The sequence below is a fragment of the Haliotis rubra genome, unplaced genomic scaffold (assembly GCF_003918875.1).
Source record: "Haliotis rubra isolate DU_JTF1 unplaced genomic scaffold, ASM391887v1 Scf582, whole genome shotgun sequence".
In the NCBI taxonomy this organism is placed as follows: domain Eukaryota; kingdom Metazoa; phylum Mollusca; class Gastropoda; order Lepetellida; family Haliotidae; genus Haliotis; species Haliotis rubra.
This window is the reverse complement of record NW_025767282.1, coordinates 263,640-279,871: the sequence shown is the minus strand read 5'-3', so window position 1 is coordinate 279,871 and position 16,232 is coordinate 263,640. Positions and strand designations below refer to the sequence as shown.

The 16,232-nt window shown below is 42.1% G+C and overlaps 2 protein-coding genes across 2 annotated transcripts in view; both read right to left on the bottom strand.

Moving 5' to 3' along the window:
• Window positions 1-389: 389 nt before the first annotated feature.
• Window positions 390-5,227, bottom strand: LOC124254789. The gene is made up of 3 exons (XM_046688640.1): window positions 4,964-5,227; window positions 3,768-3,924; window positions 390-2,298 (listed from the first exon to the last, which is right to left on the bottom strand). The coding sequence occupies exons 1-3, from the start codon at window positions 5,122-5,124 to the stop codon at window positions 1,345-1,347; spliced, it is 1,272 nt and encodes a 423-aa protein (XP_046544596.1). The 5' UTR covers window positions 5,125-5,227; the 3' UTR covers window positions 390-1,344.
• Window positions 5,139-16,232, bottom strand: part of LOC124254787 (serine-rich adhesin for platelets-like) — a 54,738-nt gene continuing 43,644 nt past the window's right edge. The window contains exons 4-9 of the mRNA XM_046688639.1: window positions 15,677-15,823; window positions 11,200-15,097; window positions 9,275-9,375; window positions 6,998-7,150; window positions 6,146-6,340; window positions 5,139-5,834 (exon numbers count right to left, since the gene is read on the bottom strand). Of these exons, the coding sequence (XP_046544595.1) occupies window positions 5,139-5,834; window positions 6,146-6,340; window positions 6,998-7,150; window positions 9,275-9,375; window positions 11,200-15,097; window positions 15,677-15,823 (5,190 nt within the window). The remainder of the gene's footprint in view (window positions 5,835-6,145; window positions 6,341-6,997; window positions 7,151-9,274; window positions 9,376-11,199; window positions 15,098-15,676; window positions 15,824-16,232) is intronic.

Genomic DNA, 16,232 nt, shown 5'->3' with positions numbered 1-16,232 from the left:
CGTACAACCTATGTAAACAAAGGATCGCTACGCAAATCGAAATAGTGTTACACGTTTTTGGATATTTTCTCAGTGAAACTAAACCATTCCATTAAAGATGATTAGTTAGATGTGTAGACCCGTAAAAAATAAAAGAGCTAAGAAATCTGTACATTATATTGAATGGACATTGCAAGATGTGACGAATCGTCACATTTTTCTGGCCTGTGGCAGAGGTACTATGCTGGCTTGCCGCACGGAACTCTGGGTAGGAGATGGCACAAATGGCGGTGGCACAAATGCCGGAAGTCACAACACTCAATCTCCACCATTACATGAAACATTCAAGGCAATTACACAGTTCGAATCTGGGGTTCGGTCTCTCAGCAGGAGTTGATAACACAACGTTATTCCTTAAAATAGTTTATTGTTCATTATCAAATGCATTTGTGACAAAATAAATAATTCATGTTTATCACACAGGATATGTTATTTACAACGCAATATAGTTATCACACAATATGTTTCATTGGTCAAACATTCTGAGTGGTCCTTCCCAGACGGAAACAACATGAGCTCTGTGGGTCAACAACCCTGTTACAGCTCGTAGATAAATAACGCTGAAGCGTGATTCATATGGATATTTGTAATTAAAGAAGCACTATAAGCATATGGGATTGGTCTTAGGTAGCTGGGAGTGTTTCGTTGAGTGAAACACATAACCAAGCACTTGTCACTCTGTCTCCACTCGGTATGCACACATACCCTTGTTTTTGTTGGCACTTTTAAGAGTCCTTCTCTCTTTGTAAGAACCGGAAGATGTCGACCTTGAACCTTAGGAAGTACATATGAAAAGGGATACATTCGAACGTCACACATCATCTTTCAGTGAGTATTGGTGAGCCATTTACCACTTGAACTAAAACACTATCACATCTTATTCAAACATCACCACCGAACTTCATTCGGAACATAAATGTCTATATCACCAGTCACTGTTACGTGGGACATGCATTCTTTAACACGACAATGATCAACACGCACTGTACGACTACCTGTTGTCAGACATCTATACAGGAATGTAACTGCATCTTGGCATGTATGGGCACAAGTTACCTTGGTAGGTCAGACACTAACTGGCCACTTTAGAAAGACACAAGACGAATAATGATAGAGTACGTAAAAGAAACACATCGGTGACGCAATAGTCTATTTTCCCTTACATATCAAGTCTGATTGTCATGGCTGTGGAGTATGACTATAATATATACTCTGATCCGCTATACTTGACACATGTTTCAATGAATATATACAGATGAATTGAAAGACTTCGTATTGGACATAATCTTGCGAGTAAGGATGGCCCTATAATCGACGGGTTTGATGTGAAGGTATATCATCAGGCATTTCAGAATCACTGTCCGACTGTTGAGAGTCTAATCTTTGGAGCTCTCCCCTCACACGTTCCAACAATGCTGCCGTGTTGTCACTTGAACGTGCTTTGGAAGACTTGGGAGCTGCACGAGATGTGTTTGAAGCACCTTGGTGATCTGGTGATCCTGATGGCTCTGATGGATCCTGCTTGCGTTTGCTAGAAGAACCTCCTGAATGATCTTTTCGAGGTCTCGGGACAGGCGTTTCGGGACTCGTTGAACAAGGTGGCTTGGAACCAGGAACAGATGTCCCAGAGTTCCTTACTTCTTCCCGTATACGTTCCATCAGGCCAGAATGCGATTGTGATTCCCCAATAGGCGCAAGAGCGAACCCAAGTGCATGAGTCTGATTTAAAAGTTGCTGAGCTCGTCGTGTGGTCTCCTCTGTTTTCCTCACAGCTTCCTCCTCTTCAAATATTGCCTCCTGTTCTATTTGTGCTGCTAATGAGTGTTTCGATGAACTATCGTGGACATACTTGTGTCCACTAGTCCTTGGTTTAGGTTGGGGTGAGTCTGTAACATTATCGGTGCCTCCAACACAGCCTTGTGCTGGGTAAATGTCCCTGTATTCCTTAGGCGATTCACCAGATTCACTCCCAACGTATGTAATACCACTTGACTTTCTACTCCAAGTTGTCGTCATCTCCGATTGTTGGGCTATCTGTAATGGCCCCAGAGCTAGAATGGCGTCCTCCAGACTATCGTCTTCCAGGGAAAGCTGATCTGAGTTGATGGTCAAGTCACTGTCAGACTCCAGTGAACTGATGGAGGGAGAGTTGAGGTCCTGTTCAGCCTGACTATAAGGCTGTTCTGTCAAGTTCTTCCTCTGTTGTACCACCTCCACCATCAACTGTTGGGCCTTGGCACGCTTGGCCTCCTCTTCACGCTGAAACGGGAATCGGTGAAGAAAGGTTAAAAGGAAAATTAATAAACATAAGACTGACGTATCAAAATACACTTTTAGAAGGGATACCCATACACATGACATGTTTGGCGCTTTTCAAACTGTAGGTCAGGTGAGGTGAAATGGGGTCTAACGTCACACTTAAGAATATTTCGCTCATATGACGACGTGCATGCTTGTGTATGTGCTTGTACTAGCCCAGACTGAAGCTGGTTTTATGGTGCTATCTCACTGAGATACCATGCCGCAGTTAAACATGACATATTGTACTGACTCCGAGCCGAACATTGCTTGTTGTACCATTAATGCCGATCGCCAGGCAGGGACCAACATCTAAATAAAAACTATCTTTCACACACACACGCACGCACGCACGCACGCAAGCACACACACACACACTGGATCTGCCAATGTGTAGGTATGCATCAAATGCCATTCAAACAGAAATCCCCATTGTTTAGTAGTTTTTGCACACAAGCTTTGAGATAGCCTGAAGAATTGTAGATGTCAAAGGATGAATCCTTGAAAAGCACCCACAAGAAGCGGATCTAAAAGTTGGGAACCTCTTGTTCAAAATTTTATGTATAACCTGTCTGCTACTACAATGTTAAGTAAAGGGTGACTAAACTGTGGACATGGATAAGGAAAGGTGACATGACAGGTCTTGTTTCGAACTACTGAACACTTTCTACTACTAGTTGGTCTGGTAAGAAATACCATTCCCAGATAGCTGTTCGGTGTTAAGCAATTTTCACTCACTCCCACAGAGCACTGAGGAGATAAACAATATTCACCCACTCCAATACAGCCGTACAATATTAACTCACACCTATGCATAAAGCCGTGCGGCGTTAAACATTTTTTACTCACTTATCCCTAGACCGATTGCAAGATCGATGTTCGTGATGTTAGTCACTGGAGTGTCTGATTCAGACACCATTATTTACAGTGAAAGCTGGAATATCGGCGAGAGCGGTGTAATACAAACAAATAAACAAGGACACTGCAAACGAGATAAACTGCGGCGTAAAATTCATTCAGTCACTCCACAAACCCAGTTTGATGACCAGGGTCCCGATCCATAAAGCGTTCGTAACGTTACGACCTGTCGTAACTCTATATTTTATCATAGGCGTACGAGTGAGTGAGTTTAGTTTTACGCCGTACTCAATGTTCCAGTTATATAGAGGCGGTCTGTAAATAATCGAGTATGGACCAAACAATCCAGTGATCAACAGCATGAGCATCGATCTGCGCAATTGGGAACCGATGACATGTGTCAACCAAGCCAGCGAGCCTGACCACCCGATCCCGTTAGTCGCTTCTTACGACAAGCATGGGTTACATAGGCATACGACTGACATAGTGCTACGAGTGTTTTGTGGATCGGGCCCCCGATCCTACTATACGCTGTTAGTAATTAAAATAATCACAACCTGGGTTAGTAATACCTTATGTACAGTTTGGTTGTAGACCGTGTTCGCCGTCTCGGGAAAGATGAACTTGGCTGTTTCTCCAGGGCCGGCACTGATGCTAAGGCGTGTGTTGACGGGGGAGTTTGGGCAGCTGAGGTCGTCGTCATCAATAAAGATGTCGTGTGTCTGGCGTCTGGGGGAGAAGAGAAGAACCGTGAAGGATCATGAACCTAAGAATCTCCAGTCTGACTCCTTTCCCCGTTACGTCAGGTAATTGGCCCACCTGGTTATACATGATGTATGACGCACTGGCTGCTATAGTCAGGATATTGTAGGAGTCGACACGTATGTAGATGTATAACGGATGTGCATCACAAACACTCAAAAATTGGACACAACGTTCCTTCGTTTCAGAGAAAGAATGGCATGCAACTAAATCTACCCAAAAGGAACTGGGTGACATGACAAGGCATGAACGAAGCTTGCGTTATGGCTGCCAGTAGACTTCTCTAACCTCAGTCTATTGGTAAGGTAATCAATAAAGCTGACAGGCCATATATACCAACAACACCGTTAGCGGTGATGAAGATGAGGCTACGATCGATACCAACTTACAGGTGAGAAGATTCCATTAGAACGAAGGATATGGCTCTCTAAATAATGAATGGTGTGATTACTGGTATATGAGCAGGTTAACGTCAAAGCAATGCAAAATACTTCCCAAAAACGCTTCACAGATATCTTAAGTTCGTTTTACATACATCTTCTTGAGATTCGGAATAATAACTAACAAATGCGATGAAACCCTTAACTTTCTATAGTCATGTGGAATCTTTTGGGAGAAAGGTTCATGTTAAGGTTATGTCATAAACATGTGTCTATGAATCCCTATCGCTATCACCAAAGAGTAAGATATGCTTACCCTGGTGTCGTCGATGACTTGCAGTGATCCATTCCTATATCCATATTTTGCTTTTTGCCCTTAACAGTATTGGTTTAGGTGATATTTTATAGTGGTTAAATGGCTAATAACATTTTTGTAACCGATCAATAAACACGTAAGATATATCCCATGCACCCTCTAAATCAGACAAATCATTACTCTTTAGGATTAGAATATGGTTAACATGAGAAAGTATGCATTATATATGATTAGATCCGATTAGCCAGGATATTCAGATTTATATATTACCACCAGACGTTAAAAGTGATTGAGAGGAGTAAAACCGTACATCTTGCGAACCCATGGCGTTTGGACCTGCTTGCACTCTGTTTCAGGCTGATACCCTTGTGTGTCTCTCATCTTCGACGTCTCTCCCTTCTCATCCGGGCTACTATCCGTGTCGCTCGTGAGGCTGGCATCTTTCGATGTCTGTGTGTCCACGGAACGCATCTCAGGGCAAACGTTCACCGGTTCAGCTGCTGAAGCCTTTGTACTGCCACAGACGTTAACCGAGCTTCAGACACAATAGGCACAGAAGCAACAGCATCATCTGATGCCGAAACGTCAGTGGAGGTGGATTCCTTCTGGATTTTGGCTTCGATCTTTGGAGATTTTGTCTTTGGTATAATAACTGTGAATTCGTCAGACGCATCAGTGTGGTCACCACTGTCAATGGAGCTGACCGTTGTCATAGAACCAGAAGAAGGAAGAAGAGGGCATTCACTTCCCACGGTGTTATACTGGGAGGAGGCAGCTTTCCCTTTTCCCTTCTTGGATCTGGTTCTCCGTGGTAGTTCCAAGGTTTGTTCATCACAGGAATCGACTTCCTTCTGATTTTCATGAACCCCCAGCTTCTCCAGGAGTTCTTTCTCTCTGAGGATGAGACTCCTGTGGGAATCCTTCTCTTGGTCGGCCAGGAGAACCTGCTCGGGGTAGTCCGTCTCGGTGAGTTCACGGTACTTGTCCGAATCCTGCCTCCGCAGTCCGTCCCCATCGCCCACACCGGGCAGCACACAGACGCCACCCAGCAGTGGGACCTTCTTGCCTGTGGAGGAGTTGGACCGGGGGCTAAGGGATGGAGTGCTGGCAGGGGTCTTGTCCACAATCTCCCCCTTTTCGACGTCAACCGTCAGATTGTGATCCTCAAGCGTGTCTCCTCTCTGGAATAACATAAGACGTACTTTTAGATGGTTATCAGATATAAATATTTTAAACTGTGGGCTACAGACAGTCCCCTTAGAACTAGTGAGTGATACTGCTTATCAAAAGATTGAGTCACGTCTTAATCTGAAAACGGTGAGATAATTATCTTTCGTTGTGTACTAAACAGTGCGTGTTTCGTAGTTCGCTATTTTCCAATTCCCAGTGTTTATATCAACCAAGATGGCGAATCAAACAGTCGCTTCAGTTCGGATTGTTGTCCTCGATCATTGTAACGTAATAATGAAAAATTATATCACGCAAACCATACTTGATATCTGGGAGGGAGGTCCCCAACTGCGTTAGCTCTTCTCCTTCGCCTCATCCGGGTAACCAGGAACAAGATGGCGAGGACCAGTAGTGCAGCGGGTATCACGATACACAGGATCAAAATGTAGCTGTTGTCCTTCTTGTCTTCAAGTTGGGGTTTACTGGAAGTCTGGGCAGCAGTGATTGGTTCAAGCACCTGTAAGTAATATGTTCGTACTTGGAGGTATTGCCAATAGAAGGTTAAACAGGTTCTCGGTCATAAGTATACACCCTTTTCACCCACAACCCCCTTAAAACATGCACCCTATCCACCCCACACCATCCGACCCATCCGTAAAGATTCGAGGTAGAATTGGTCTTCAGCAACTCAATCATGGTTAACATATGGCATTGCATCACAATTGCGTAGATCCATGCACTGGATTGTCTGGACAAAATTCAATTATTTACAGACCGCCGCCATATAGGTGGAATATTGCTGAGTGCAGCGTTTAACAAACAAAAACATGCCACCCAGGGGCTTAATGACTTGGACGATACATGTCATCATATCTCAATTGTATAGATCGATGCTCTTGATTACAGTCATTGGATTGTCTGGTCCAGACTCGGGAATTTACAGAACGCCGCCATATTACTGGAATATTGCAGAAAGCGAAAAATACAAAAGGAGCATGCAGACAGTCCGTCTCACACAAATATATCACTGAAATAATTCATTGTAACTTGTGAACTCTCAAAGATAATTTTCACACAGCTGTTACGGGATGCGAGTTTAGGACACCCGTTAGTGACACATGCCACTTATAATATACGTTTTATTCATTGATGACCGGTTACAGCGATAACGTACGGAATGAGCGAGAGCGGATGAGGTCTGTTCTTGGGATATCCTGTTGTAGACGGGGACAGCGACGTCAGCCGGCACGAAGTCGCCACCATCACTCACAGCAAACGTCGTCGTTACCTTGAAATCGTCACCCGGATCCCTTTCATTCGAAACAACCTGAAATGGAGCAGTTGTGTTCATTATATGCTGTGAATACTGAAAACTCTCTTGGGATGTAAGACAGGTCTCTTGGGATGTAAGACAGCGACGTCTTGCGTGTATAACCCATATATGTGGTTGGTATATATCTGAAGCATAATCACTCCTGGGAATGCATGAATATGCATGAACTATAAGACAGGGTCTCTGTTACGTAAGGTAGCCTAGGGGCATGAAATAAAAAAGGCTGGTGGTGTAATATGACTAATAAGGCGATAATAAAGCTGTGTAGGGCTTTCCTTCCTTTAGATTCGTTCTGAAATTATAGGCGTGAACTGTACACGAGTGTGCGCGCGTGTGTGCGTGTGCGTGATTACACATGATTGGAATAATGCGTTAATTCTGCTTGCACACTGAGATACCATGCTTCAGCAAACATGGATACCCCACCCAGACAAGGTATTGACTTTGAGTCTGTGTTTTATCTCATTGCCGAGTAAGTGAGTACAGTTTACGCAGCTTTTAGCAATATTCCAGCAATATCACGGCAGGAGACACCAGAAATGGGCTCACACATTGTACCCATGTGGGGAATGGAACCCGGGTCTTCGGCGTGACGAGCCAACGCTTTAACCACCAGGCTACCTCACCGCCCCTTATTGCCGAGTGACAGGCAGTGAAACAACATCGTTTTGTATGAACCCCTTACCTTCCGCTCACCGGTCAGACGCCCGATCGATTACATCACGGAAGCAGTGAACTCACTATGAAATGATTTACATACAACACCTGTCTGCGATACCCAAGACGTTTCTCGCTTTTCAAACGCCGCACCACCGTCAACAGACACGGAGAGGCTTTCCAAATGTTTAGATTTTGAAACGTATTGACTATTTCTTTTAACAAAAATGTTTGTTTGAATATGGACATTCAGTTGATGCCTCCATGATGTATTTAGTGCTGGCATTCATTTGGTTGGTAAAGAGGATCTGCTTTGTTTTAATTAGATTTCTAACTTCACGTTCAATTGTTTCAAGTTAATATAGTTTCCTGTGTCAAAAAGCCACTTTTTGCACCTTACAAAGTTCAGTAGTACAATAACCTTATTTCCTATCTCACAGTAATAATAAAAGGGCATGGATTCTGATTAAATTAGCTTTAACCGTTAGTTGTTTGACAAAAAACAATATTGTCTCTTTGTTGTGAACACTTGTTATCAATAATTTTGCACGTCTGTACGCCGGATGATACTGCATTACTTTACATCAGTTCATGGGGTCATGTATTTGGCAGAGACTTCAAGACAAAATGTTTCTCATTGCGAATATTGAATAGCCTGTAAAATCGTGGTAACATGGGAGGTAACTCGTGGCGGGCTGTTGTCCCAACGTCGTTTGAAGCCCATTTATCGAAGCACTTTCAGAATGTGCTCAATAGGTTTGGTGTTTATATCTCCATTAACTCAAAAGATATTTATGTCAATTCTTAAGACGTCTCAATGAATGAAAATCTTCAAAATCTACTTTTTCTGATACACCCCGTTCATTCATGAGGTATTCATTTAAAATTAACATGAACTGCCAGATTATTTGTGATTAGCTTGACTGGTCAATACATCAGCTCGTATTACCCTAGTCTTTAGTTTGATCTGTAGTTTGAACACATTTAGCCTCTGGGCATGACTATATGTTCTGCAAAAGTATAGGGTTATTCACTCAACAGCCGGACACCTTGTTTCAGGAACACAAGTCTCATTGAAGTGACACTGGGGACAAAAGAACTTTCTTGAAACAGAATTCTAACATTCCTCAAAAGAATACAAAAATCTGATTTTTGCAAATCACACAATTTCTTGGGCAGAAGCATCTGAAATGTCATGTCTATTTTAGGCATTTGACATGTCGAAATGAATTAAAAACTATTTTTTTATTCATCACTTCCAAATAAAATGGGTTGGCTTTCGAGGAATGTGATTAAACAAACATGTCGGTGCTAGAATTGCATTGGAACGGAGGTGTTTCACACGTAATCCTCCATAATCCTATGTCAAACGCCTCTTTTGAATAAACACGAGAGATGAATGTATGGAAGAATTGACAACTGATAAATATTTGTTTTCAGCAAAATGTACACGATGTATACCTGAGCGTTAACTCCACTCTGACGTTTGTGTCGGGCCAGCCGCTGTGTAATATCTCTTCTTCTTCTCTGTTTGAGAGCAGTCGCATAGAGCTCTGCCAGATCTGAAATGAGAGAGTGAGTTGTGTCGTTGTCGTGCTAGAGGTAGTTCAGTTTTAACTAGACATGATAGCTTTTCGTGTAAGAAAAGACAGAAGATATGCAGGCTTTAGGCGTTTACGTGAAATATACTGACATACAAAAGAAAGTACACACCTGGTGTATTGAGACTATTTCCAAATAAATAGTTTGCTAGCAACGTTGTAATTGGGTACGATATCTGGTGTTATTGCAACACGTACACAATGTTTGTGACTTGTAAGTCACAATCAAAACACTTTTCTAATTTTAACGCTGTTTTTAAGAAAATATTTTACCAAAGCATCAAGTGTGTACTTTTTTTTGTACGTCAGTTTATGAATACACAATAACATTTAGAAACGGGTCAAATGTGACACGTTTTGTTTGGGATTGCACTCTCTCAATAAAGTACAGATTCTAGACAGAGTACATTTGTTGGGTTGAGTCCCATCCTGGATTCGAACCCACACTCTCAGAGTCTAATCGCGCCTAATCGCCTGTATAAAGTCAGCCATCAAACCCACTCTGCCACTGCGGGTTTACCTTTTAACCGAAGCCTCGTACACGAGTATGGTACTAGTAAACTACGAATCATAGGCACTGACAATCAGTGATTTGAGTCCGGATTCACGCATGTATCACCTCACACGTTTTAATACCATTACCAATGTTGGTGAATGAGTGGATGTTAATGTCCTCAATGTTCGACCTACAGAGGCGTCTTGTTGATGAACGAGTCTGCACCAGTGCGATATTGCATGGAAATCGCTCCAGGACTACGATGGCAGGGCTTACGTGACTACTCTGAACGGATTCACTTTTAACAGCCTAGGTCACTGGGGATATGAACGGGGAAATACCCCCAAGAGAGTAACTGAGTATGATTTTACACCGCTTTTAGCAACATTCCATTAATATCACGGCTGGGGAAATCATATTCATTCATTGATTTATTTAGACAGGAGATATAGCTTTGTGGGCTCAAGCATTGTCTCCGAGGAGATGCTGCTTCAGTGGAATTACATCACAATGTTTTGCACACCATGACGTCATAATCACTTATCTCTGTCACCGTTGGCTGTTTTCATTGCAACTCAGGAGGCTCTGTATTACCGCTTCGGTGAAAGATCAAAGGCACCGACAGTACTTTATTTAAGAAATACAGTTCGCTCTACCACCATGTATAGTGAAATAAAGCACACTTTCGCCCTGAACTATTATAGTTAAAGTGCGAGGACGCTTGCGTCTTCGTATTGAACTATAACAGATCAGGGCGAAAGTGTGGTTTATTACATTATACATGGTGGTATAGCGAACTGTATTTCTTAATTATAAACCAGAGGAAGTTGAAAGAATGATGATATATGTATTTTCAGCCTCTTGAGTTCTAAACCTTTATCGACTTGTGTGATAGGAAAGACACTAGGGTAATACTTTCTCTGTATACATTACAATACAAGACAAGACAATTTATACATTATAGAGGCCTTTGGCCCGCAATACAGAAGTTAACGTTCTAACCGCTGCATTTAGAATGTAAGTTAGGATGTTATTTGTAATCGTTTTAGTATGAGGTGGACACAAACATGCACGGATAAATATACATATAGTTCAGACACATATATTAATATTCTTCATGAAAATTATGCCTATTTAGTGCTATTAAACGTGTTGATTATCTTTTGCACATCAAATAGATGCATTCCGACGTCATGCATTGTTTGTTTCTTAAGTGTTCATTTTATTTACGAATGTGTTTACTGCACTCCCATTTCTGATATATACATTCCAATAGATTGAAACCATACCTTTCTCAAGCTGGCGGCTAAACTGTGCGCTCGTTATGTTGACATCCAGGCCTATGTTCATGACCAGCAGCATCAACGTATCTACAGGAGGACCGTCTGAAGCAGGAACTGATGTAGAAGGCGGTGAAGATGAGTCAGGATGAGCGGTAGAGATGGTTGAAGATTCAGGGCCTGCTGACTGAACTGAAGTAGGCATGGCCGACATGGTAGGCTGCAGTGTAGGTACTGATGTCGATAAGGGGACACTCGAGGACATCTGTCCTGTGGCTGGTGTACGGGATTTGGTAGAGGGGTTGATAGGCAGAGCTGCGGTGGGAGCTAAAGATATATCTTGAGAGGATGACTTGGTGGAAAGGGTTGTTGTGGTTGAAGCGGAAGGTTTTCCCGAAGATGGGTTGATTGGAACAGTTGTTGTGGCTGAAACCAAGTATTCTCCTGAAGTTGATGGGTTGATTGGAACAGTTGTGGATGAAGCTGAAGATGATTGGTTGATTGGAACAGTTGTTGTGACTGAAGCCAAGTATTCTCCTGAAGTTGATGGGTTGATTGGAACAGTTGTGGATGATGCTGAAGATGAATGGTTGATTGTGACTGAAGTCAAGTATTCTCCTGATGTTGATGGGTTGATTGGAAGAGTTGTAGCAGAAGCCAAATATTCTCTGGACGATGATTGGTTGATTGGTCCAGTTATTGTGGCTGATGCTGAAGAATGTCCTGAAGATAATTGGTTGATTGGTCCAGTTGTTGTGGCAGATACCAGAGATATTCTGGAAGATGATTGATTGAATGGAATTGTTCTTGTAGCTGATGCCGAAGATTCTGCTGAAAATGATGGGTTAAAGGGAAGAGTTGTAGTTGAAACTAAAGGTTTTCCTGGAGATGAAGACAATGAAGATACAATAGTCAAAACTGGTGGAAGAACTGATGGCTGTGAACTTGTAAAAGGATCAACTCGTGTCAGCTCGTGTGAATATACTGTCATTGTTGGGTACACAGATGATGAAGAATGTTCAAACAAAAGTGGTCGAGTTGAAGATAGGAGCACTGTTGTAGATGATGTCGACACTTTGGTAGAAAATGGGATTGGGGATGAAAATAGAGATCCTTCACTTGATAGGAGAAATGAAGAAGGTGATGATTCCTCGGTTGGCGAAGTCTTTGTAGATAATGACCATAGCCCTTCAGTTGATAGTGACCTTGGAAATAGAGATGATAAACCTTCAGTATACAGGGTCCTTGTAGATAAAGATGAAAACCCTTCGGTAGACAGTGACCGTGCAAATAAAGACGATAACCCTTCCGTAGACAGGGACCTTGTGGATAAGGATGGTGATCCGTCAGCGGACAGGGACCTTGTTGATAAAGACGACAACCCTTCAGAAGACATGGATATGGACATTGGCATTGTCTTCTCAGTAGAGGGTGGCAGTGCAGCTAATGATGATGGTTTCTCAGAGGATGTTATCTCCTCAGTAGACAAGGCCTTTGTTGATAACGCTGATGACGCCTCAATAGACGGGGGCAGAACTGACAAAGATGAAAACCGCTTAGTGTTTGGCAAATGTGAAGAAGATACCGACAACAATGTCCACCCTGAGGCAGAAATAACTGGTATAGTTGACGATAAGACCGACACTGTTGACGATTCAATAGATAGGATATCTGTAGAAGAACGTGTGGCATACATGACTGGTGAACTGGATATTGTAGACGTCATTGATGGGAACCTTTGAAAAAGGGAATATCTACCATTCGTTGCATTGACTGTGGGCGTTGTACCTGAGCTTGTCATTGGCACATTCGTGAACGATTTAGAGGATATGATATGCTCAGATGAATCCATATCTCCCGAAAACATGGTGGGTGGTGGTTCTGATACATCTGCAGTTGATATTCTATATGATGAAAGGGGTAATATCGGAGATGATGAAGTAGATTGTGGTAGTAAACGTGGCGTACCTGACACTGAGGTTTTCAAATCAGGGGTTTGAGATACAGAACTATGAATAAAACCTTTTGTACCACTGACTTTTGTAGAAAATGCTGTCTCAACTGGAGTTGGAGCTGTAATTGGGCTAGAGGCATCAAAGAATACACGTAATGTTGATGATGTTTCTCTAGGCAATGAAACTGTTCCTTTTGACGGAGCAGCGTCAATGTACTTGCTTGATACCATCTGTGAAACCTTGCTTTCCGGAGACAAAATGGAAGAGAATCTCAAGTGAGTTGAAGGCAGGATTGTTTCAGTCAAATGTATGGTATCCGTTCCATATAAATTTGAGTCTATAGCGTCTGATCTGGGATTCCAGCCATTCGTAAATGCACCTGATGTTGGATTTATGTTCAAACCTGTAGAATGCGATGAGATTGCATCATTTGATGCATCATACGTTGGGGTTAAATCAGAGACGGGAGTTGATATTTCAAAATTTGAAAGGTCAGCACTAGATACGTCTTCAAACATGGAAGGAAATGAGGACGCGCCATTAGAGTCCATCCTTTCATTGGAAGGAAAAGGTAAATTCGTTCTCGTTGCACTACTTTCATTTGCTGGTGGGAAACTGGTTATATTCAGTAAAGGAGGAGAAGGCTCATATGTAGATGAGATTGGTGATGAGGTGCTTTCTGCACGGGACACAAAAATCTCTTCTTTATTCCCAGATGCTTCAAATAACGTGTCAAATCCATAATCCGATGGCATCAACGAAGATAATGAATCTTTCCGAGACTCAGATGGAACGAGCGTCAAGCTAAATCCAACACTGATAGGCATCGAAACTGTGCCTGGTAATGATGCAAGAGCATCCATGTCAGCTGAAAATGAGGAGAAGTCATCAATCATGTCGGAGGGCGATGTTACATCAGAGTATTTGGATGCCAAAGAGAATGGATAAGTCTTGGGGTCTGGAACACTGGAGGATCCATATGTCATTGGCTTCAACGTCACTCCATTTGTTGATGTCATCAGTGGTGTTTCTTGGACAAGTTCTGTGATGGATGGTGATGATGAAAATGATGGCTCGTAAGATGATCTGACACTAGCTGTATAAGAAGACATTTGAGGTCCATTTGTAGCCAACGTGACAAATAGATCAGAACTGCTTTGTGACATGCTTTTATATACTAGTTGATTTGCTGTGGACTTTGTCACATCTATCCCTGACAAGGATGATTCAATGTAAATGGGCGATGACAGTAATCTTTCATCGTAAAACGTTGTGACCAGTTTGTCATCCCAAGCAGCAGCTGCGTTCGGGAAGCTTGTGTCATTCTCAGTTTCTACAGGTTTAAAGACTGTGGCCTGATGGTCATGATCGAGAGATGGAGAAGGTTCTTCTGAAGATGTCTGCAGTTCTGACTCAAGTGATGTTCTGACTTGCTCCAACACGGAATGATATGTGGTATCCTCAAACATCAAGGCACTTTCACTCACAGTTACACTTGGCCGAATATTCGTGCTTATGGATGATATGGACCGGGTGCTCTGTTGGGATCCGTTGTAAATATCAGGTGATGATACGGAGTACATCTCTTTTGGGATATCTGGCTCTTGTTGATTGGATATGATGACCATTTCAATTACCACATCAGTTGAGTAGTCACTGGATACATAACTATTATCAATAGACGTCATCACGTGGTCAATGACATTTGTGTCAGTTATAGTTTGTGCAGCAATATCAGAACTTACAAATGTACCAGTGGAATGTCTGAACGGAATCTTGGACTTAGATGATACATCACCATGACTGTCTTTTGTTTCGACAGCAGGAGTGGCAGACGGTTGAATACCATTATTTGAGTTAATGTTGCTTTTTCGCTGGGGCTCTTCACCAAAGTGATCATTAACTAAGACCTGTTCTTGTTGCAGTGACGTTAACCCCATCATGCCAAGACTCTGTAACGGTAAACATTTGTGAATAAGTGCTTCATCTCAGAAAGTATACATACACATCCTCAAATATCCACTGCATTATACATTGCATTTAGCAAACAGGGTAGGTACCATGGATGTCTTTGAAATGGGTCTATCATGCCACTATCTTATCAGGATCTTCTCACAGGTTTCTTTCGCATGTTTACATAGCATTATATCATTCGTAGATATGGCTTCATCATATTTCATGATAAAATGGAACAATAATACATTGGATTACAGGAGACAAAATATGAACAGCTTCTATAATAGTATATACATAAATCCGTAATAGAAATACAACTTATATTCAAAAGGCTTTAAAGCGGGTCGGCCCCTGCATAAAGAAACATTAAAGTTAGTATGTGTTAAGTAGATAAACACAGAGGAATATTGTTGCATAAATCAAATAGTGGAGTTGTGTCATACACCAGGAGCAAACATGTACAATTGAATCTTTTTGATGACACTATGAGACATTTACTGACACGCTTCAGGAGGGAATGGAGGTGCTGGAATTTGTGCAAAACGAAAAACAGCAGAAGACCTGACAGATCTTACCGTCACTCCCGTATTACGATTGAGTTCTTCTAATGATATTTTGTTGAACGCTGCTTCTGCATCCCTAGCAAGGATCTTTCGTCCATTTCTGGTAACTGTAAACTCCATTTCTATACTACCGTCTGGCCGAGGTTTGGTACTCTTTATCTATAAAGAAAGAGTTCTCGTTAGATATTTATCAACACATGTCCATACTTGTGTTACAGATTATCAATATTGAACGTGTGTGGGTAATTTGTGGATAAAAACATCGTCACAATCTGAACCCAAGATATAAGATTGGTCCACAGCGCACTTTTGCATGTGAGAGGTTATTATATTGGATCAATTGGTGGATCACTTCGGACTTTGAACCACAGTTGTTTATTTAATGACCCTCTCAGCAATTTATTAGCTATACGACAGCCGTCTGTAAGTACTAGTATCTGGTCCTGCACTAACCACGTCACTCAATCCTGTCAGTCGCCTCTTAAGACAAGCATAGTTTATGAAGATCAGTTCTACCCAGGATCTTCACACGGTTATTTGCATGACCCCCTGACAGCAATATATAACA